Raw genomic sequence first — 25,146 nt, forward strand, 5'->3', positions numbered from 1 at the left:
GCAGGCACCTTCGGCCACCCGAACTCAAATACAACCCCTTTGACCAGGAGCTGTTAGCATTGTACCTGGCAGTCAGACATTTCCAATATTTTCTGGAAGGCAGGCATTTCAAAGTTTTCATGGACCGTAAACCATTGACCTTTGTCCTCCACAAAGTGTCTGACCCATGGTCGGCCAGGCAACAGTGACATCTCTCATACATGTCTGAATTCACCTCGGACATCCAGCACATCGTGGGTAAGACCAACACGGTGGCCAAGGCACTGTCACACCCCGCGATTGAGTCCTTCCAGGCCCTGCTCATAGACTATTCTATTCTACCCTAGCCAAGGCACAGCAGGAGGGCCCTGAGATCCCGGCATACAGAACAACAGTGTCTGGCCTCAGGCTGGAGGATGTTGCCATTGGTCCTGGCAACCAGATGCTCTTCTGCAATGTCTTCATTGCAAACACTGTGCCACCGTGTCGGCCGCATGGAGGTAGCAGGTCTTTGATGCGGTGCACAACCTGGTGCACCCAACCATCAAAACTTCTGTTAAAATGGTGGCCAGTAGGTTTGTCTGGCATGGCCTCCAGAAACAGGTCAGTCAGTGGGTCAAGACCTGCACGCTCTGCCAGACGTCCAAAGTGCAGTTGAACATCAAGGCACGCCCCCCCCCCCCCCCACCTCCCAAACATTAAGCCAGTGCAACATAGACATTGTAGGGCCACTGCCGGTCTCCTGTGGAGTAAGAGATCTCTTTACCATGATTAACCACTCTACGAGGTAGTCAGAGTCAGAGGTGGTCCCTCTAGCAGATACAACCACCGAGACCTGAGCTAGGGCCCTGATTAACACCTGGGTGCCGAGGTTCGGAGTCCTAGAGTATATTATGACCTCTGATAGAGGTATGCAGTTCACTTCGGGGCTCTGGGTGCCACTGGTCAATTTGCTAGGAACTCGTCTCCACCATACCACGGCTTACCACCCTCAGGCCAACAAGTTGCTGGAGCATTCCACAGGCACCTAAAGATGGCCTTGATGGCTTGAACTGGGCGCACGTGTTACCTTTGATCTTCGTGGGGATCCACAGAGTGCCAAAAGAGGACTTCAGTGCCTCTGCAGCTGAGATGGTATATGGTGCACTGTCAGTAATGCCGGGGGAATTCTTGACCACTGCCAAGGACCCAGAGGACCCCATGGCCCCATTGACTAAGCTGAGGGAAAAACTGGGCACTCTGGTACCTTCGCAGCCTCTGCCAGATGGCCAGGCCAAAACTTATGTCCCCAAAAACTTAGAAACTTATGAGTACATTTTCATGCGGGGGGTGAGTTGGCACACTGAACCCCTCTGCAACGGCCTTACAAAGTAATTAGGCAAAAAGGGTTGATGTGAGGTGGATATTGGCGGAAAGGAAGAGACTTTCACAATCTACCACCTCAAACCAGCACGCTTGGATGTTAGCCAACCAGTCTCCCTACAGCCCCCATGTCACAGAGGTAGCCAGCAAAACTGATTGCCGATTCTGGTGGGGGTGGTCATGTAACAGCCTGCTAGCTGGGATGCTACATGGCCAACAAACACGGTGACTGTGCAATCCCCTTGGGGGCTGACAACCTTCGTTCCAGGTGACCACCCACAGGAGGGAAACATCGAGCAACAGCGGGAGCACCGCTAAGTCAGAGATCGGCGCTGTAATGACATCACTCCCGATGTCAGCAGCGAGGAGTGAATAAAAGCAGAGCTGCCAGTGCAATTAATCTGTTTTCGACTTTGACTCCTTGTGTGTGTGTCTTCTTTGCATACTTTGCGTTAGTGTGCGCACTACACTTGTGAGATACCTGCTTTGAATCCTTAGGACTGTAACTGAGTACTGGTAAAAGTCCAATTCTGTCTTCTCTATTTTTATTTTCCTTCCAAATTAAGTTCAAGTTCAAATTTATTGTCAGAATGCAGAAATGGCATCATATGTAATCCTGAGATACTTTATCCTGCTGTCCAGGCAGAATTCCTACTTATTGGAAACTGTAGACTGTACTCAAGAATAAAATGATATATATACAAAAGAGAGAAATTTAAACAAGCTAACTGTACAATACAGAAAAAATATAAACATTAAGTAATGTGTAATATAAGTTTCCGATTGATTCCGCTGCTTTGGAATCTAATGGTGGAGGAGTAGCAGCTGTTCCTGAAACTTCATTAATGATTATTCTTGGTATTACTTTTATTTGATTATGCTCTAAATAATCTAAAACAACACCAGAAAAGTCATAGAGAACTCTGAATTCAGTTGCATTTGAGTGAATCAAAGAGCTATGAATATTTTAAACAAGAATGCTCATCAGAAATAAGAGACCTGGATCATTGACGGTCTACTGCTCTCCATGGATGTCCCTCTCACATTTTTGGGTATTGATGAGCAAGGATATGCTGGTTTTGAAGGCAGTGCAAGGTTGATTCTGGAAATTAAGTACTAATCTTACGAGGAGAGCTTGAGTAGCAGGACAATATTATTGGAGATTATAAGGATCAGGGGAATCTGACACAGAAATATAAAATTATGAAAGGAATAGATCAGGTATAAGGTTTGTTTCCACTGGCGGAGGAGGCAAAAAGAAGGGGATTATAGCTTAGTGAATCTGTGGAATTCTCCATTCAATGAAGCGGGGAGCTCATTGGATGTATTTAAGATAGATATTTGGAGAATAGGGGAAATATGGATTATGGGAACAATCAGGTAAGTAGAACTGAGTCAGAAGAGCATAAGAAATTGGAACAGGATTAGGCTTTCTGGCCTGTCAAATCTGCTCCCTATTCAATCAGATTCTGACTGATCTGGCTGTGGACCCAACTCCACATCCACCTGTTCCCCATACCCCTGTAGGTTGCAGCAGAACCCCCCTCGCTTGAATTCAATCCCTGATCCATTCAACCAATGAAGGCCAACATCCCATTTGCCTTCTTAATTACCTGCTGCACTTGTATTCACTTATATTCTTGAATTTATTGCTGTTCTGTGCATAAGGAGTCCTAGAATGCCTGAACACAAAGTCTTTTGCGGGCATGAGTCTTCATATCAGGAGGAAATCAGGTGAACCTGAGTCAATCCTCCTCAAGGGATCAGCAGTGAAAATGATCAAGAATTCCAAATTCTTTGATGTTAACATCTCTGAGGATCTGTCCTGGATCCTCCATGTTGATGCGATCACAAGGAAGGCTCACCGGCGGCTATACCTTCATAAGGAGTTTGAGGAGGTTTGGTATGTCACCAAAGACTCTGGAAAATTTCTACAGGTCATGGAGAAAACTTTATCTGGTTTCCTCACTGTCTAGTATGGAGGTGCAATACATAGGACAGGAAAAGACTAGAGAATTGTTAGCTCAGCCAGCGACATCACGGGCACCAATCTTCACTACCTTGAGGACATTTTCAAGACGTGCTGTCTTAAGAAAGCATCCTCTATCCTCAAGGACCCACATCACCCAGACCATGCCCTCTTCACACTGGGAAAAAGGGACAGGAGCCTGAAGATGCGCATCCAATAGCACAAGGACAGCTTCTTCCCCTCTGCCATCAAATTTCTGAATGGACAATGAACCACAGACACTGTAACTTTTTTCTATTTTCTTGTACTATTTATTTATTTTTGAAATGCAATATTTGCACTGTAATCCTGCCACAAAACAACAAATTTTGTGACATGCTCATGACAATAAATTCTGATTCTGAAAATCAAGAGCTCTGAGGACTACACTTTCCTATAGAATATCATTTTGTTTTGTTGCTTTTTGCTTTACCAATAACATCACAGTTGTTGGCAGAATCACAAACGGCAATGAGGAAGCATATAAGAGGGAGATAGAGAGCTTGTGGAGTGGCTTCAAGCCAACAACCTTGCACTCAATATTAGCAAAACCAAGGAGATGATTGTGGATTTTAGGAGGAAGTCAAGAGAACATGACCCAATCCTCATCGAGGGCTCTGTAGTGGAGAGGGTCAAAAACTTCAAATTCCTGGGTGTTATCATTTGCGATGATCTGTCCTGGAGCCTCCATATTGATGCAATCATGAAGAAGGCTCACCAGCAACTCTACTGTGTGAGGAGATTTGTTATGTCACTGGAGACTCTCGAAAGATCTACAGGTGTCCTGTGGAGAGCATTCTGCCTCGATGCATCATTGTCTGGTATGGAGGCGCCAATGCTCAGGGCAAGAAAAAATTCCAGTCTGAGACATCGCAGGCACCAGACTTTACTCCATTTAAGATATTTATAAGAGGCGATGTCTTAAAAAAGCAGGCTCTATCCTCAAAGTCTTCCACCACCCAGGTCATGCCCTCTTCACTCTGCTACCATTGGGGGAAAGGTACAGGAGCCTAAAGAGAAGCACTCAGTGGCACAAGAACAGCTTCTTCCCTGCTGCCATCAGATTCCCGAATAATCAATGACATAAAGACACTGCCTTACCTTCATGCACTATTTTCATTTTTTATTATTATTGTAAGGTTGATTCTGGAAATTAAGTACTAATCTTATGAGGAGATCTTGAGTAGCCTGGGATGATATTATTGGAGTTTGTAAGGATCAGGGTTTATATGACGCTGCCACAAAACACCAAATTTCATGACTTGTTCATGAGAATAAATTCTGATTTGATTTTGAAGAAAGAAGCCAATAGAAGGTATTGGAAGTTTTGTCCAGCTTGAAATATTCTTCCAAATATGTTGTTTATCTTTTCTGAATTACATAATTTTGAGTTTATAGCTTTTAGTTGCTTGATCAACAATTTTAAAATAACATTTTTCTTTACAATACGATTTCAGGGTGGCAACCAAACAGCTACTGTTATTGCCTTGTGCTCAATGAGGGATTTTAACTTGTCCAGTGAAACATGCCAGTTGGCCATTCAAGATGTGGGTGGTCTTGAAGTTCTGATTAACTTGTTAGATACAGAAGACATCAAATGTAAGGTAATTCAGATTGCCACTTATATTGCTGTGATATGATTTTTTCTATTTAACATGTGTATGGTCATTTCTTCGCACTGCAGAGGGAACATAGTCTATGCCCTTAACATCTGATCTGAATTCACAAAAGAATTGTGCACATTTTTAATAGCAGGCCTAGAAAAGTGAGCTTGAAACAGCTTCATTATAATATTTAAATAATGCAGACAATTGCAGTGATGCTACTTATGCCATTCTGAGCACAAATTGACTGACTCTTTAAACCCATGGATCTTGCCTGATCCACTGAGTTCCACCAACATCTCATTGCTTGCTAATCTATCACTGTCTGCATTTCTGGCTGCCACAGTAAGAGAAGGATGTGGAGGCTCTAGAGAGGGCGGAGAAGTGGTTCACCAGGATTAAGTGTAAAGAGAGTGTGAGGGCTGAGGGGTGAGCTGTTGGAATATATATAACTTTATGAGAAGCATAAATAAAGCAGATAGTACAAATCTTTTTTCTGTTTTGGAAACGTCACATATTACCAGGCAGCACAGTTGCCCATTCAGAGCCAGCTCTTCAGCGCTTGACATCCTGTTTTGCAGAAACTGCCAAAATGTTTGGCCTGGAAGTCAACCTGAAGAAAACTGAGGTTCTCCATCAGCCAGCTCCCCACCATGACTACCAGCCCTCCCACATCTCCATCGGGCACACAAAACTCAAAACGGTCAACCAGTTTACCTATCTCGGCTGCACCATTTCATCGGATGCAAGGATCGACAACGAGATAGACAACAGACTCGCCAAGGCAAATAGCGCCTTTGGAAGACTACACAAAAGAGACTGGAAAAACCTCACAAAGATTAGCGTATACAGAGCCGTTGTCATACCCACACTCCTGTTCGGCTCCGAATCATGGGTCCTTTACCGGCATCACCTACGGCTCCTAGAACGCTTCCACCAGCGTTGTCTCCGCTCCATCCTCAACATTCATTGGAGCGACTTCATCTCCAACATCGAAGTACTCGAGATGGCAGAGGCCGACAGCATCGAATCCACGCTGCTGAAGATCCAACTGCGCTGGGTAGGTCACGTCTCCAGAATGGAGGACCATCGCCTTCCCAAGATCGTGTTATATGGCGAGCTCTCCACTGGCCACCGAGACAGAGGTGCACCAAAGAAGAGATACAAGGACTGCCTAAAGAAAGCTCTTGGTGCCTGCCACATTGACCATCGCCAGTGGGCTGATATCGCCTCAAACCGTGCATCTTGGCGCCTCACGGTTCGGCGGGCAGCAACCTCCTTTGAAGAAGACCGCAGAGCCCACCTCACTGTCAAAAGACAAAGGAGGAAAAACCCAACACCCAAACCCAACCAACCAATTTTCCCTTGCAACCGCTGCAACCTTGTCTGCCTGTCCCGCATCGGACTTGCCAGCCACAAACGAGCCTGCAGCTGACGTGGACATTATCCCTCCATAAATCTTCGTTAGCACCACGCTTATACAGTGCTAGCAATTCAAGTATGAATCCATTGTAGTCTATAAGGAGTTTGTACATTCTCTCTGTGGCCTGAGTAGATTTATCTGGGTGCTACAGTTTCATCCCACCCTTCAAAATTATGGGGTTTGTAGGTTCATTGTGTGGCAAAGGTTTCATGGGCTAGATGGGTCTACTACCTTGCTGTATCATTAAAATTAAATTATAATTAATCTGGAAGCATAGGTTTATGATAAGAGAGGGAAAGTATATTGTAGATTTACCAGGCAACTTAATTTTACACAAAGACTGATGTGTGCCTTGAATGTGTTGCCAAAGGTTGTGGTGGAAGCAAATTTCAAGCAACATATTAGAGGCATTTAGACAGGCTCAGGAACAGGCAGAGAACAAAGGGAAATAGACCAAGTGCAGGTGGGTCTAATTAGCATAAATTGACATCTTAGTCTGCACAGATATTGTGGGATGAATGGCTGTTCCTGTGCTGCAACATTTTATGTTCTCTGCTCTTAAATTAACATCCTGATTTTGGTGCAGCAGTGTAAATCAGAGATTACAAATTGACAGCATATTTTAAATCTCTTCTGATTTTAATATCTGTAAATGGAAATAAAAATCAGCTGTTATCCTGATTCTCTGTGTTACAATATCACAGTGTTGCTACCTACCCAATTATTAATTGATGTTAATGATTGCTAACTTTTGGGTTTTAAGTGACCAGAAGGAATATAATTATTTAGCTTTTAGTTCAATGCTATCCCTTATATTCCATTTGGGTTTTTGCCTGGCTTTTAATTCTTACTAGTGTCAAGACCAATGCCAATTAAATACCAAGCAAGTCAAGATACACAATAAAATTTCAGGCACTATTTGATAGTAATTGTGTATCACAAACCCAACAATCAAATTGGCAAACAATACTCTGGAAGATGATTGGCACCAATCAAATAAAGGTTCCGTTTGCACGGTAGGTTGTAACAACAATTGTTGCAAAAGACATGTACAAACTAATTTTAACGAATGAATTATTATTTTGTATGATTCCACCACAGCAGACTGTGTGAAAGAAAAAAAATGACATTTAAGAGTTCTACAGCGCAGGAACAGGCCCAATTTGCCCATGTCAAATGAGATAGTAAATTTTACCTGCGTTTGGCCCCTATCCCTCTAAAATTTTCCAATCCATGTATTTGTCTTAAATTTTTTTGCATGTCACAATTATCCCCATTTCTACCACTTCCTCTGGTAGTTTGTTTTGTTCACCACTATTTACAAAGAGGGTGCCAGGAACTCCCCGACTCAGCGGCACTGCTGGAGTATGATCAGCTTAAGTCAAGAAAGGCAATTCACCACTTAACAATGGCAAGTAATGATAAGCAATAGTTGCCTGATGAATGATACATGTGAGACAGATTCTTGGAACAGAATAAACGAATAAAGAAAAGGATGCATTTGGCGATATTGAGCTGATTATGGTCCATTATTGGAAAGAGAATTGTCAATGTTCAAATCATCCATGGGCCAGCTATAAATGGAAGATGAGCTGAATGACAGATATTAGATGAAGCAGGAGATAGGAGACCCACCTGTAAATTCATATGCTAGCCAAATCAGCCATACAATTGGAATTTCCATTCACTTTCGAGGAAATATCTATATGGAGATTCAGAAGAAAAATTTGTATTTATTTTTACAGTTCTCACCATTTTTAATTAATTAATTTGTTTTCATTATTTTAATTTTAGTTTAAAATGTTTAACTATTTTTACTTATAGCAATTTTAATAAATTTTGAACTCTTAATATCAAAACAGTGAGAGCATTTTGTGGCAGATCTCAGTGTTCTTACTTGAATCCTTGATACTGCGATGACTCAGTGACCACCTCCCTAGGGTGGAGAGTCAGTACCTCCAACCTTTTGCGTCTTACCAGATAGGTGTGGCGGAATGAGGTGGGGGTGTTAGAGGTAAGGTAGTGGACAGAATCCAACTCAATTTGACCAATATCCTCCAAGCAAATTCATGGAAGATGTTCCTATTTAAATAATATAGTAAGCATGATAAGTTAGTTCATCTAATGTTGTTATGTGTTGTTTGCTTAACTTCATGAGAATTAAAGCTAACATTTCTATATAGGTTGGTTCTCTAAAGATCCTGAAAGAAATTAGTAAAAATCCACAAATTCGACGATGCTTGGCAGAACTTCGGGGTTTGCAGACTATAGTGAAAATTTTGGACTCTTCCAATAAAGATCTCAAATGTTTGGCTGCTGAAACTATCGCCAATATAGCCAAGTTCAGAAAAGCAAGGCAGACAGTGAGACTTCATGGTGGAATTCAGCGTTTGGTAAGTAATCATTTTATCATAAATTTATATTCTTTACCCAGAACTATTTAGTTTGTCTCAATAATCTTCATTGTGACTTTTGTTGACAAAAGATTTTGATGCAAATAAACCCAAAATATATGCAAGGAAAATGGTTCGACCACAATATGAGTATTTGCATACCACTTTTACATATTAAGTCCCACATTTCTTTGCAGAGCTGTAAATAAAGGGGAATTATTATAATTGTGGAGCTGATCTTTCTGAGTGAGACTCTGGAGAAACGAGGAAAATTTTTAAGAATGGCTATGTTTTGAGAGGAGTTTTAGAAATACCGAGTGAAGTGAACAGAGATGGAGAGCTCTACAGAGACTAGGAAACTCTTCAGGTGGTTCTGTCATGAATTTTTCAAGCAAAGTACAGAAAGCTTGGGAGTAAATAAAAGGGTAGATGATTTGGCAATAACAAGGATCCAATCCTCAAAGGTATTTGAAACTGATGGATAGAAATTCTTTGGCAGTCACCAAATGTTGCACTTGAATGTCTATTGTATGCAGTCCTTGTGGACAACATACTACACAACAGCTATTCAAAACACACTTTGTATCTGAAAATGTTAAAAATAATAGCTGAATAATTTTTACAGCAGTTCCCTTTGCTCATTATTTTGTTGTTTTGAAAAAAGCCCTCCCCAATCACTGGCTGGGAGTGTTTTAAAATTGGTGTTGCAACAGCTTTTAATGTACTGCATGTCTTAATGAAAGCTTATGAAACAGGATCAAGAAAAGATCACATGGACTCTATCGCTAACAATGAGCATTCCCTGAGATTAGTTTACCTTCTAATTTATCCTGAGTCTTTCGTCTTCAAGGCATGTAAAGAGTATGATGCAACACTCATCTTTTGCCTAGATGGGTCCAATGGTAACACCGCTAAATCAGCTGTTACTATCCAGATCAGTGTGCCTGATGAATGAGCATAGTTTCTGAAATATATGCAATAGTTCAGCAAATTAATTTTAATAGAGCGGATAGAGGCGTGGAGGAGGGAAAATATGATGTGAAAATTGAAGTCAATTAGAAGTCAATGGGTTATATGTGGTGGAAACTTTCTAAAATGCATCTATTTCAATGCAAGAAGTATTGTAGGTAAGGCAGATGAGCTTAGATCATGGATTTAAATATGGAATTATGACATTGTGGTCATTAATGAAACTTGGTTGCAGGAGGGGCAGAACTAGCAGCTCAATGTTCCGGGATTCAGTTGTTTAAGATGCGATAGAACAGGGGGTGGTTGGGTAGGGAGATAAACAGGAGAGGAGTTGCATTGCTCATCAGGGAAAATATCATAGCTGTGTTCAGGCAGAACAGACCAGAGGGCTTGTCTACTGAGGCTATATGGGTGGAGCTGAGCAACAAGAAAGGTATGTGCACACTCATAGAGTTGTATTATAGACTCCCCAAAAGTTGACAAGAATTGGAGGAGCAAATCTGTAGAGAGATAGCAAACAACTGTAGGAAACATAGGGATGCGATAGTAGGGGATTTTAATTTTCAACATATTGATTGGGACTCTGATACTGGTTGGCTTTGAGTTTGTCAAATGTGTTCAGGAAAGTTTTCTAAATCAATATATAGAGGTATCAAGTAGAGAGAATCCAATACTGGATCTCCTTTTAGGGAACAAGATGGGACAGAGGTATGTGCAGTGGAACATTTTGGGTGCAGTGATCATAATGCCATTAGTTTCAAGTAAATTATGGAAGAGGATAGGTTTGGACCATGGTTTGAGATGCTAAATTGGGGAAAGGCTAATTTTGAGGAAATGGGAAAGGATCTAGAATGTGTGGATTGGGATAAATTGTTTTCTGGCAAGAAAGGTAAATGAAAGACCTTCAGAGTTGAAATTTTGAGAGTACAGAGTTTGTGTGCTCCTGTCACGATTAAAGGTAAGGTTTGCAGGCAGACGGAACCTTGGTTTTTGAAGAATATAAGGGATCTGGTTCAGAAGAAGGGAGGTGTATAGCAGATATAGGCAATATGTGGAGCAAATGAGGTACTTGAGACATATTAAAAAAGCAAGAAAAATCTCAAGAAAGAAATCAAGACATGAGGTTGCTTTGGCAGACAATGTAAAGGAAAATTCTAAGGGTTTCTACAGGTTCATTAAGAACAAAAGTATATTAAGGGACAAAATTGGTCCCCTTGAAGATCAGAGTGGTTGGCTTTGTATGGAGCGAAAAGGCAGAAAAGAGATCTTAAATGTTTTTTTTTACCATCAGTATTTACTCAAGAAACAGGCACAGAGTCATGGGAAGTAAGGAAAACAAGCAGTGAAGTCATGGAACCTGTATATTAAAGAGGAGAAAGCGCTTGCTGTCTTAAAGCAAATAAGGGTGGAGAAATCCCCAGGGCCTGACAAGATATTCCCTCGGAACCTGAAGGAGGCTAGTGTAGAAATTGCAGGTGCTCTGGCAGAAACATTTAAAATGTCCTTAGCTATGAATGAGGTGCTGGAGGAAGGTAGGGTAGCTCATGTTGTTCTTTTGTTTAAAAAAAGCTCCAAAAGTAACTCTGGAAATTATAGGCTAATGGGCATGATGTCAGTAGTAGGTAAATTATTGGAAGGTGCTCTAAGTAATTGGATATACAATTATTTGGATAGCTAGTGTTACACTCCCCAGCAGAAATTGGGAGGCACATATAATGAACGGGTTAAGTTTAACACCAAATTTATTAACAAACTAACAATAATAGAATTAACACGATAAACATAACACCCAAAAACCAACCTAAATGGCAACTTTCTATATGCCGTATGTGGGGAAAAAAAACAGATCATTACAGTCTAAGCTGAAATGCCCTAAAAAAAATCACCAAAATTCCCAAAACAAAACCCTCACATCAGTCTCATCAAGTCTATCGAGAAGGATCAGCTCACAGATCTGGTCTCCAGGCTTGGGATTACTTGTTTCCTTACCCACTGGTCTTTTCCTTTGAGGCTGTATCCAGATGACCATGGTCCCTACAGACTTTCAACCCTGTTAGGGGAACAACCACCTTTACTTTCTTCACCTGGGAATTTCACAGTAACCTCCTGGTCACCTCATGAGGTATGTCATGGTGTGGTGGAACAGTACCCCCAGGAAGTTAGCCAGCTCTGCCCAGAGCCCAAAAGTAAATTGTGTCACCCTGTCTGAGGTTAGGTGCTCTGGAACCCAAAATTAGTCCTGGCACAAGTTTCTATGGTGGTATCAGCCAGCGGGACTGCCTCAGTCCACCTTGTGGAATGGTCAACCATAATAAGTAGGTACCTCACCTCACGAGAAACTGGTAGTGGCCCCACTATATCGATATGCACATGGCTGAACCTGCACTGCACTGGTTCAAAAGTCTATGTGAGCACCGTCGTGTGAGTCTTCACTTTTGAAAACTGCTAGTGCATACAGGTCTTGGCCCATTGGCTGACCTGCTTCTGGAGGCTATGCCAGACAAACCTGCTAGCTACCATCTTGACTGTGGCTCATATTGTTGGATGCACCAGGTTGTATATGATATCAAAAGCCTGGCTGGGTCGCTGGGGCGAGGGCTGCCAGTGGAGATGTCCCCGTCAGCCCAAGTAACCTGACGTTATTGTGTGACATCTTCCACCATGAGACCGGAGATGGCTGTCTTATATATGTGGATTTCAGAGACCTGCTGCTGCACTTTGGCAAAGGCCATGTAGTCAACCCCCTGGGACAGGGTGCAGATCGACTTGATTCCAGGGCGTGACAGAACATCAGCTACCACTTTGCTTTTCCCTGCAATGTGGTGTATGTCCATGGTAAATTTGGACATATAGGACAAGTGTTTCTGTTTCTGGCCCGACCACAGGTCCAATACCATATTGAAGGCAAAGGTCAATGGCTTGTGATTGGTGAAGACCTTAAATTGCTGACCTTCCAAAAAGTAACTAAAGTGTCTGACTGCCAAGTACAGTGCCAATAGCTCTCGGTCAAAGGCGCTGTATTTGAGCTCCGGGAGAGCAGAGGTGTCTGCTTAAAAAGGCCAAGGGTTGCCACTGACCTTCAATGAGCTGTTCCAGTATGCCTCCTACTGTTGTGCTGGAGGTGTCAACTGTCAGAGTGGTAGGTGCCTCTGGTCTGGGGTGTATCAGGAGGGTGGTGTTGGGCACCACATCTTTGGCGTTCTGGAACGTCCTGGAAAACTAATTGTCCCAGGTAATGTCCTTTGACTTGCCCGCCATTAGTGCAAAGAGGAGGCACATGAAGCAGGTTGCTGCCGGTATGAATCTGTGGTAAACATTTATCAGACTGGCATATTCCTTTAGTCCTTTTTCTGTTTGTGTCTTGGCAAAGTGACGGACCACCTTGACCTTTTCAGGGAGGGATGTTGCCCTGTGTTTGTTTATTTTATGTCCCAGGAAATCACTAGTGTCCAGGCCAACTTGGCACTTCGCGGGGTTAATTGTTAAGCCAATTTCACTCAACCGGGTGCACAGTTGTCTTAGGTTGGCAGTGTGGTCTTTGCAGCTGTGGCTGGTAATAGGCTATAGTTCAAATAGATGAATGCAAATGGGAGGACCCGGCCATCTGTGTCAATCAGCTGCTGGAAAGTTTGTACCACATTTTTCAGCCCGAAGAGTATGCTTAGGAATTCAAACAGGCCAAAGGGGTTTATACTCTTGGTCTTGGGGACATCTTGGTGGTGAACTGGTACCCCTGGATGAGGTCCCCCTTGGAAAACACTCATTCCCTGTGCAGGTTGGCAGCAAAGTTTTGGATGTGATGCATAGTTATCTATTGGGTGTGGTGGTCTCGTTGAGGCAGCGGTAGTCACCACATGGCCTCCAGCACCTCCCCTCCCCTACCCTGCTGTTTTTGGAATCATGTGGAGGGAGGAGGCTCAGGGATTGTTGGAGCACAGCACTATCTCTAGCTCCTCCATTTTCGTGAACTCTTCCTTCATGAGGCTGAACTTCTCAGGAGGGAGCTGTGTGCCCTGGCATGGAGCAGGGGGCCCTCGGTCAGAATGTGGTGCCTTATCACATGCTTTGGCTCGGCCACGGAGAACTGTGGCGCAACTATTGAGGAAAACTGCCAGGATGCAGGCAAATTTGTTGTCAGATAGCGTTAGAGTGTCAAGATGGGGGGTGGGTAGTTTGTCTTCCCCCAGAAGTAGAGTTTGAAAAGTTCTGGCGTGCACCAAGCACTGTTCTTTAAGTAGGCAGTGGGCACAAAGGAAGTTGGCCTCCGGGAGCAGTTGGTCCACTGCCATGAGGTTGAAAGTCCACGTAAACTAGCTGTTTCCCCATACAAATCGAGTCCAAATCTCTGGATTTTTTGGTATGTTGCTTTTTGTGATTTTATTTAATACCTGGTTTAGATCTTCCCAAAACTTTTCCACTTTCTCACATGCCCAAATTGCATGTACTGTTGTTCCCGTTTCTTTCTTACAGCGAAAACATCTGTCTGATACTGTTGGGTCCCATTTATTTAACTTTTGGGGCGTGGTGTATAGCCTGTGTAACCAATTATATTGTATCATGCGTAACCTCGTGTTTATTGTATTTCTCATAGTTCCAGAGCATAGCTTTTCCCATGTTTCATTCTTTATCTTTATGTTTAGATCTTGTTCCCATTTTTGTTTGGGTTTACAGATTGTTTCCTCATTCTCTTTCTCTTGCAGTTTGATGTACATGTTTGTTATAAATCTTTTAATTATCATTGTGTCTGTAATCACATATTCTGGTAACCTCAGCCTGCTTCCCAATTTGTCCTTCAAGTAGGTTTTCAGTTGGTGGTATGCAAACATTGTACCATGAGTTATACCATAGCTGTAGCAAAAAAATGTATTATGTCAACTTGGAAATTAGAAGATAGCCTGAGAATACAGCAATGGTACATAGAAATGAATAAATGTATTCCATTGGAAAAAATAACATATAATTTAAGAAATAACATCACAGTATTCAAATAAATTTGGGAACCGTACATGGAACACAACAGAGAAGTCCTCCGCCACCTAAAATGACAGAAGGAGAAGAAGACCAAATGAACTGACCCAGTATGTAAAAGTAGATGACACAAATTTCTTGTTTATTTTCATTGTGTGATGACATTGTTTAATGGGTTTAATGTATCATATATGTTGAATGTTGAGTGAGTGGGGGGGGGTGAAGGAGGGAGGGAAGGGAGGGGGAAAAAGGGGAGAAAATGACACTGTGTATATTCAAGAGGGAAATGTTTGTGTTTATTTTGGTCAGTATGGTTCATAGTGTGAAAAAAAAAATTAAAATTTGTTGCCGACCAAAGAGAGATGGTGCAAGTACCAAAAGTTCAGATGGAGGAGTTGTTAGCTGCCCTCAGTGCTGGGCCCTGCTTGCCATTGCAAGTGTTGAGACCTGCAGGGAATAGGACATTTATCTCGGCACTGGTGTCGAGCAGGAAAGAACTGCCCGACAAGGAGTCCCAACTGTAGAGGAGGCTATCACGTGGTCCAACTGCCGCATCCATCAACGACGATTGATCAAGGCGTTTCCCGTAAACTCGCAGGGTGGATGACATCAATGGGCCTCCACATCCCATCGCTGATGATAATATCAGAATTGTCCCGGAGTATTAACTTACCTCTTCACTGGTCTTGGCTTAGCAATCGGCTATGCTTGGGACTTGCTGACCTGGTCTACAATAATGCTGGTATCCCTCTTCACTCTCCAGAGCATGTCCGCCTGTGCTGCGACTCTCCAGCAGTTGCTGAAGTCCTCATCCATGAACAAGAGTCAGATATCCTCAGGCAATTGCTCCAGAAAGATATGCTCGAAGAACAGGCAAGGCTTGTGGCCCTCAGTCAAAGCGAGTTTCTTGCTCATTAGGGCGAACAGGGCCCTGTCCCCCAATCTGTCCATGTGCAGCAATTGGGCAGCGTGCTCACGTGGGAGAGCCCAAAAGTGCTGGTTAACAGCTCTTTGAGGGCTGTGTATTTGCCTTGCTCCAGAAGCTGCTGTAGGAAGTCTATGATCTTTGCCACTGTGTCTTGATCGAGTGTGCTGATGACATAGAAGTAGCAAGTTACACTTGAAAAATTGGTAAAGAAAGAGCACATGTTCATTGTTCCATATTTAAACTAGGATTTTAAAGATAGTCTGTATATACAGAATTGTATAATTGATCAATTTTAAAAATCAGTAGAAGTTGCATTTGTAAATGAACAGAGGACCCCAAAACCCAGCAGCAATAGAAATTCACCAATACAAATGGTTACTCAAACAAAAGTTGCTTTTAATTTTCTTTAAACATAAAAACAGGATCAAACTTTAACATTACTATTAACTTAATTTAACCCAACTTAACCCCCTTTTAATTCCAAGCACATGTGTATGTAATGTGTATATGTTCAGGAAAATACTTTGATTCACAGAGTTGATCTCACTTCTCACTCCTTCAAGTTCACCAGTATCAGGCAATTCTTATACTGTACACAGTACTTAACATTTATGAATTTTCACCTGGCCCTGGTGCTTAAAGTTAAATGGTTACTGCTCAGGAAGGTTCTCGTTGGTTTCTGAGAGATATTTGTTGCTCGTTGGACACACACATAAACTGAATTCCTCCAAGTAGCAACTTCAGTGTCTTGCTGAAGAAACTTGCTGCATCATGGGTTTTGCAAATGATAACATCCTCTTCCAGTTGTTACAAGCCCAGAGGACCCCAAAACCCAGCAGCAATAGATATTCACCATGAAAAATGGTTACTCAAACAAAAGTTGCTTTTAATTATCTTTAAACATGAAAACAGGATCAAACCTTAACTTATTACTATTAACTTAACTAACCTAGCTTAGCCCCCTTCTAATTCTACGCTCACGTGTATGTAATGTTCAGAAAAGTTATTTGATTCACAATTCAATCTCACTTTTCATTCCTCCAAGTTCACTGGTTGCAGGTAATTCTTATATTGTGCACATAATTTAACATTTATGAAGTTCACCAGGCTTTGGTGCTTAAAAGGTAAATGGTTACCACTCAGGAAGGTTCTTGTCAGTTTTCAGAGAGAGATTTGCTGTTCCTGGATACAAACTGATCCCTTTTAATCAGCCACTTCAGTGTCTTGCCAAAGAAACCTGCCCCATCAGGGTTTTCCAGATGATAACCTCTTTCTTTCAGGTCACCACATAATTCCTTTTTGTTTCACTTATTTCAAGTTAAACATTAGGCAGCCAGTCCTCTCCTCTTGCATGAACCACAAGAGGTTTGACCAGGCTGAACTAAGCATGCACAAACCATCTTTCAAACGGGGTCTTTCCACAAGCTTTTCAGCTTGTCCTGTTCCAGTCCCACCTGCTGTTGCTGACTGTAGCACTATAGAACTAATCTCTCACTCTCTCTCTCTCTCTCTCTCTCTCTCTTTCACTCAGAGAAAAAGCCTGTTTCACTCTCTCTGCTTACAAAACCATATGACCCTCTTAAAACAGCAAGCTGCACTCCCAGACAGCCTGCGGCTCCAAACTACTCCTCTGATCTTTCACATCTGTTGCTTTTCAAAACAACAATCCATTAGTGAAGTCTCTTGGGCCCTCCACAAAGTTTTAACAAAGGCCCTCAGGAGCTGCCCTGTCTGGCTTGATCAGAGCTCCAATATTTTAAATGAGATATGTTTTGAAGTGTTTGTATGCGACCTACACTAGAAAAAAACCTGCCCCAATTTATTTTCCAAAAATATATCTATATACAATACAAAACAACATGATCTGTCACAAAGGTCACCACAGAGTTCCTCTTGTTTCCATTATTTCAGGAGAAACACACTAGCTAGCCATTTCCTCTTGTAAGGACTACAGGGATTTGAACAGGCTGAACTCAGAACTCACAACCCATCTTCAAAATGGGGTTTTCAACAAGCCTGACAGCTTGCCATGTTACAGCCTCCAAAAGCCACTGCCGAACTGTCTTCTCTCTCTGTTTGTAAAACCACATGACCCTCTTAGAACACAATATGCAACCAGACAGATTGCTGGCACTTGAATCAGTTTCTGCCTGGGCATCTGTTGCTTTAAAGACAATAGCCCATTTATTCCACAGCATCATTCCAATTAACACCTACTTGTGAAGTCTCCATAGGCATTCTTCAAAGTTTCAGTAAAGTCACTGTGGACATGAAGTCTCTCTTTCAGCAAAACTCTTACATGTTAACTGAGATGTCTTTTGTGAAGTGTTACAATTTGTGGAGTGACCTACATACTAAACTCCCACAATCTATCTCTTTTAAAGAGATGTTTATATATAATATATAATAAATCCCGTAACACTCTTCCCCATAAAGGAATTTTAACTCTCGAGTTAAAATTCTGTTATAACTAACCTGATTTTACAATCACTGCAGTGGTAACAATACACAATATACAACATGTTATAACAATGTATCCCAATCTTGAGAGTTTATATTTCTTTACATGTTCAATTTTAACATCTTGACAAATAATCTGCCATCACATAATTTGTAACTTTGAAATGATTAATTTGCAGATTATATTCTTGCAATATATAAACACACACACACACACACACACACACACACACACACACACACACACACACACACACACACACACACACACACACACACACACACACACATCCCAAATGATCCAAAATCCAAAACTTTTTTCGTCCATAGTCCCTTAATAGAGTTCAGAAATCCCGAATGGAACAGGACATAGTAGACATAAGTAGTGCATTATTGAGTGTAGATTTTTAAATATATGTCTACTTCAGTTAATTTGTGCCTATGTAAATATTTGTAATGTACATAGTCCTCAACCTACGATGGGGTTGCGTTCTGGCACTCCCACTGTTAGTTGAAAAAATTTATAAGTTGAGAAAGGGCAGTTGGATCAGTCTGGGGACCAATACAGGGCTGTCGGAAGAGAGTGGGGCAGTGGGATCAGTGTATGGATCAACACAGGTCTGTTGGGAGAGAGCAGGGGCAGTGGGATCAGTGTTGGCACCAACACAGAGCTGTCGGGAGAGACTGGGGCAGTGAGATCAGTGTAGGGACCAACACATGGCTGTCAGGAGAGAGCAGGGCAGTGGGATCAGTGTGGAGACCTATACAGTGCTGTCGATAGACATTGAATATCATAGCCTAGCCTAGCCAAAATTCGAAGTACAGTTGGATTTGAATCATTGTAACCTCGAAAAATCGTAAGTCGGACCATCGTCAGTCTGGGACTATCTGTAATATGAATGCATGTATCTTTAACCATATAACCATATAACAATTACAGCTCAGTCTGAGTGAATGAGTTCATTTTTTGAATGGTATTCTAAAATTCAAAAAAATTTAAAATCGAAACACTTCTGGTCCCATGCATTTCAGATAAGGGGTACTCGACCTGTATATATATCTTTTTTATAATTTTGCTTTCTCTTATGTTTTAGGTTGGGCTTTTGGAAAGTAATCCAATCCTTTCATCTAACCTAACTGCAGAGCAAAAGAAAGATATTGAAGTGGCACGTTGTGGTGCTCTGGCACTTTGGAGCTGCAGTAAAAGTAAAAAAAATAAGGAAGCAATCCGTAGAGCAGGTGGTATTCCTCTGCTTGCTTGCCTGTTGAAGTCTCCTCATGATCATGTGCTTATTCCAGTGGTTGGCACTCTACAAGAATGTGCTTCAGAGGTAATAAAACTCATTGTCAATTCAATATTACAATTGCTTTTAAAATGTACATGCTTGACTCTTTAATGCCATGTTTTGTTGCCATAGATCAAAATAAATCAATTAAATGTCTTCCTTAGAGAAAATTGCATGTAAAACTTTAAGCGTAATATTATTGTTTACTGAATAGGAAAAATGGTCAGGGTACCACATTTTTATCCTGGGAAACCTTTACTGAAGGGTAGTTTTGGTTCCAAATTTTCTCAATGTAATGATCCTTGTTTGCATATCTGTGGTGCAAATTACACTCTTCTCCATATTAGTGAGAGTATTATCATTGATACAGCACAAACCTGTGAAAGGAATACAAAGTAGAGATTAATTAGCATGCAAAACAGATTTTATTGTTCACAGCTGTCAGTTTGGTTCCCACGGGCAGTGAGACTGCTGAACGTCTGATGAACTGCTCATACAAACCCTCCAAGACAACTATTAATTTAACTATTTATTTATTTTTATATATGTATATGCATACTGTATATGTGTTGTTTGTCTGTATGTGTGTTATGTCTATATGTGTGATTGTATGTTTTTGCACCGTGAATGCTGATTTTTCAGCTTGTGCTTGTACAATCAGATGATAATAAACTTGAACTTGAACTTGGAATAATCATTCCATAGCGAGAAGAGGCCCAGCCTTACCAAACCTTCTCGGGAGGGATGGTCAGCCAGTTTACTGATTAATTTCCATTGTATTATGAAGTTCAGTAAATTTACCAACCTCTGCAGGGAGTAGTTTGGCAGATACTGAAGAAAATTGATCAAATTTCAAATTGTGATGTGTTGAAACACGTGTGTTGTAGTAGGTTCAATACAGCAAGAATGAGAAAATGATCAAAATCTGCAATGAACAATGAGCTGCTTGTAAAGGGAGGAACAAGACAGGAGAAGGGGGCAAAGGTTGTTGGTCTACTATGTTAAGGGAATAACTAGATATTTCAGTTAGATCAAGTATTCATGAGGTAAATCACCTTGACAGTAAAAGACACAAGGGAAGAAATTGCTGAGATTCCTAACGAAGGGCTCAGGCCCAAAATATTACATATGACTTCCTATGGATATTTCATGACCTCCTGAGTTTCTCCATCACTTTTGTGTATTGACTTTGACACCAGAATCTGCAGATTCTCCGAGGAAATTGCTGAGCTTTGACCATCATTATCTGATGCACCACAATGCTATAGAGGATTTAAAAAATCATGAATGCTCTACAAATGCATGATCCTTGTTATTCTTCATTAGCCTTTAGATCTTCATGCTGATCAAGAGTGTTGGCAACTTACATCACATGGACTCCTGGGAATGAAATCAAGAATGCTCATGCCAAGGACATGGGTGTGGTTAAAAAGTTTTTCAAAGTATTCTTTCCAACTATGCTATCTGTTTCTCAGTCCTTGATAAGTTCCCTTCTATTTTGAGCTCTCAGTGGAGTGTCATGGAATGTTTGGGCTGTAGAAACCTTGATAGTACTGCACTGAAAAATCCATATAAGTTGTAGTTATTAGGAGCTATTGGACCTTCTGCCTTTTTTCACCCACCATTTGTTCTGCAGACATTGGGTTGAATAGACAAATATGCTGGAGAAACAGCAAGTCATGCAGCATCTATTGGAAGTAAAGGGTAATCTACATTTCGGGCCTGTGCTTCTACGCTCCCACCTGCATCCACCGATGACCTTTTACTTGTTATCCTGTCCTCCTCCCTCTGCCCCTTCCTCTCTCCTGGCTCACCACCCCTGCCACTCATCTGTTTATTCAGACACCTGTCTGTTTTTTGCTCATACCTTGACGAAGGACTCAGGCCTTTTCTTTCTAAAGATGCTGCTTGGCCTGCTGAATTTCTCCAGCACATTTGTGAATTGCATCTGTTCTTTAGGCACAGATTTTCTGTTGGAGCTTGGCTTTCAGGTGCCTGTAAAGCTGTTCTATTTCTCTTGAGGAGTGGAACTCTCAATCCAGAAGTGCTTTGAGTTGAATTAATTAGCTCCAGGCCTGGTGTTCTCTGTGGTAAGATTTGCTTAACAGGTTCTAATTATGGTAGACCTCAAGCTGTCCAGATGTTGTGAACACTTTGTAGATCACTTTGATTGGAGTTACTTTTCTAGAATGCTTGAGACCTTTAGCGATGATTTTCACACAGAATAGTTTTGTTGCTGATGTGGTTTTGGTGTCAGGATGATGGAGACAACAGAGCAATTTAATCAGTTCTTAAGATTAGCCTGATTTGTTTTTCAGTCAAAGCTGAGTACTAATGATGACGAGACTGTGCTGTGCATATTTTATCAGGAGGAGAAGTCTGTTGGAATCAAATTGTCTCCCTCTGGAATGAAAATTAAGATCTTTTCAAGGTGGATGTAGAAGAAATCCATGTTCAAAACAGGAGCTTCCAAGATTAAGGTCTATGTAAGAAGTAGAACACAAAAATCTGTAGATACCATGGTTGAAGTAAAAAACACACAATGCTGGAGAAACTCAGCAGATCAAACAGTGTCCTTTATATAGCAACAGTAAAAATACATAACTGACGTTTTGGGCTTGAGGCTGCAGAGTGTTGATTTCACTTGAAAGAAGCAGGAAGATCAAGAGGCATTCACATCCCACAGGGAGAGTCACTGAGACATCTATCTAGCTATTTCTTGATAGCCAAACAAATGCCATGAAGACAATTTCTCTTCTGAATTTCCTTTTCTAGAAGCAGATATACTGTATGTATTGCCTTGTTTTTAGAGTTGACTATATTCTGACCATCATATCTCACTCACAATAGTGATGTCACTATCAAAGTATCTGAGATCCCAGGAAGACTGTTTTGATTTTCATAGTTTGACCTTTTAGGTCTTAAACTTTATGTTGAAGTTTCTATTATATGATTTTTTTTAACATGGTGTAGCCATTGCATACAAGTTGCGAATCAGTAGTAACAGAATGATGTCTTGATCCAGTCATGTCTAAGGATAGTGAAGATCAAGATCTGCTGCTTGGATGTTTCATATTTCATAATTTATTACGTCATGTAGAAAGGCTATTTAGCCTATTGAATCTATGACAGCTCTCAGAGCAATCCCACTTAGAGTCATAAAATCGAAAGAGTTCTATAGCATGGAACTCGACCCTTCAGCCCAACTTGTCCATGCCATTCAAACTCATTTGCATTTTGTCTACAGTATATCTCTCTATACCTTTGCCATCCATGTGCCAGTCTAAGTGTCTTTTGAAGGTTACAATTGATCCTGCTCTACCACCTCTTCTGGCACATTGTTCCTTCCATATATCACCACCCTCTGTGTGAAGAAAGTGCCCCTCTGGTTTCTTTTAGATCTTTTCCCTTTTCACATTAAATCTATGTTCTCTTATTTTAGACACCCCTACCCTGAAGAAGACTGACTATTTTCCTTACTATGGCTCTCATAATTTATACACCCTACCAGCCTCCTATGCTTCATGAGAAAATGTCCTTCCCTTAAAACTCAAGCCCACTATACTTACAAATCCTTTCTGCATCTATTTCAGTTTAATGACATCCTTCCTCTCATTTGGCCACCAGAACTCCACACAAAACTCCAAATGTGATTTCATCAACATCTCATATAGTTAGAACATTGAGCATAGAACAGTCAAGCACAGGAACTTGCCCTTTGACCCACAATATCTGTCCTAGACATGAGGCTTCTTAAATGGTATATTTATAATACTACTATTATATAATTCCACCATTACCCCTAGCAATCTGTTCCAGGCATCTACCACTCTCTGTGTCAAAAAAGCTTGCCCCACACATCTCCTTTAAAATTTCCTTCTTATCACCTTAAACACTTTTTCCCTTGTGACATTTTTATCTGAGAAAAAAATCTGACTGTTTACCCTATCTACACCTCCCATAAGTTTATACTTTTCTGCCAGGTCTCTCTCAGCTCCAGAGAAAACAACCCAAGTTTGTCTGACCTCTCCCCATATCCAGGTAGCATACTGGTAAATTTCTTCAATTGCTCTTGTGATCAAAGCCTCCACATACTTCGTGTAATGGGGTGACCAGAATTACACACAATATTCCAAGTATTGCCTAACCAAAATTTTATATATCTGCAAGCAACCATACTCTTTCTTTACTACCCTGTCTTCCTCTTCTTCTTCTTCTTTGGCTTGGCTTCGCGGACGAAGATTTATGGAGGGGGTAAAAGTCCACGTCAGCTGCAGGCTCGTTTGTGGCTGACAAGTCCGATGCGGGACAGGCAGACACGGTTGCAGCGGCTGCAGGGGAAAATTGGTTGGTTGGCGTTGGGTGTTGGGTTTTTCCTCCTGGGCTTTGCGGTCTTCTTCAAAGGAGGTTGCTGCCCGCCAAACTGTGAGGCACCAAGATGCACGGTTTGAGGCGATATCAGCCCACTGGCGGTGGTCAATGTGGCAGGCACCAAGAGATTTCTTTAGGCAGTCCTTGTACCTTTTCTTTGGTGCACCTCTGTCACGGTGGCCAGTGGAGAGCTCGCCTACTTGTGCAGCTACTGTCAAGGAGATACGGACTTCGACCCCATGCCCTTCTGCACATCAAAACTGTTAAAAGTCCTGCCATTAACTGTATATTCCCTTTATATTTAACCTCCAAAAGTTCTCACACTTGTCCAGATTAAACTCCATTTGTCATTTTTCAGTCAACATTTGTAACTGAATTATATCCTGTTATATATTCATTAACAGCTCTCTTCACTGTCCACAACTCTACTGATCTTTGCATCATCTATGCAACTACTTTTTCATCCAGGTCAATTATGTGTGTATATAATATATATATATATATATATATATATATATATCACAATCAACAGTTGATCCTAATATTGATTCCTCTGGAGTTTCACGGATTACGGAACTTCAGTCAGTATAACACCATACCATCACTACCTTCTGTCTTCTATGGGTAAGCTCATTCCTTATCCTTATTATCAATTCACCATGAACCCCATGCATCTGTACCTTCTTGATCAACCTACCATGAGAAACCATGTCAAATGTATGTACATATCTATTGCCCTACGCTAATCAACCGCCTTTGTCATCTCCTCAAAAAATGTAATCGTTTATAAGACATGACCAGCACCACACAAAGCCATGCTAATTATCCCTGATCTCCCCAAGCCTTTTCGTATTTGCATAACTTCAGACCCTCCCATGAACATTTTCACTCTCAAACATCTCAATCATAGAATCTCCTCTCATTCAATCTCTCCCCTTATCCCCTAACTTCTTCCAGCCTTCCATAGACCCCTTGCCTCAAACAGTTACAAACCTTCTCTCTTGCATTATTTGACTTGACTCCCTCTTTCTTTTCTGCACTAGGTGCACATTTTTTCTCTCTCATACAGTGAAGTCACTATCTTGAATTCCCAATAACAATCACTTGCCACTTTCTCCGGGCGTTCCATACTCTTTTTTACTTTTCATTAAATTTTATAAACAATATTCGCTTCTACATCTATTAATTTCCAGTCATAAAAATAACATTTAACCTTCTATTGACTTAAATAAAAGTACTGTTTAACTGTACTTTTCAGCCAAATTAAAGTTTGGCCATAGGAAAAGAAGAGATTATAAAGGATCTGATACAAAATCATTGTTGCAGCAATTCCTAATTAATGAGATTTAACCATTTTAGTTGATCTTGTTTCAATTTTTGACTAATTTTCTGTTG

At 41.3% G+C, this 25,146-nt stretch overlaps 1 protein-coding gene and 1 long non-coding RNA gene across 5 annotated transcripts in view; one reads left to right on the forward strand and one right to left on the reverse strand.

Moving 5' to 3' along the window:
• The window catches only part of LOC138751771 (uncharacterized), a 692,174-nt gene that overhangs the window by 374,578 nt on the left and 292,450 nt on the right, over positions 1-25,146 (reverse strand). The gene's annotated exons all lie outside the window — the stretch shown is intronic.
• odad2 (outer dynein arm docking complex subunit 2) overlaps positions 1-25,146 on the forward strand; it is a 355,511-nt gene that overhangs the window by 112,745 nt on the left and 217,620 nt on the right. For 3 of the 4 annotated variants that reach the window (XM_069914511.1, XM_069914514.1, XM_069914513.1), the window contains 3 exons: positions 4,807-4,953; positions 8,560-8,769; positions 19,189-19,425. In XM_069914511.1, coding sequence (XP_069770612.1) covers positions 4,807-4,953; positions 8,560-8,769; positions 19,189-19,425 — 594 coding nt within the window. The remainder of the gene's footprint in view (positions 1-4,806; positions 4,954-8,559; positions 8,770-19,188; positions 19,426-25,146) is intronic. The other variant, XM_069914512.1, reaches the window with a different exon arrangement.

The sequence above is a fragment of the Narcine bancroftii genome, chromosome 1 (assembly GCF_036971445.1).
Source record: "Narcine bancroftii isolate sNarBan1 chromosome 1, sNarBan1.hap1, whole genome shotgun sequence".
NCBI classification, from domain to species: domain Eukaryota; kingdom Metazoa; phylum Chordata; class Chondrichthyes; order Torpediniformes; family Narcinidae; genus Narcine; species Narcine bancroftii.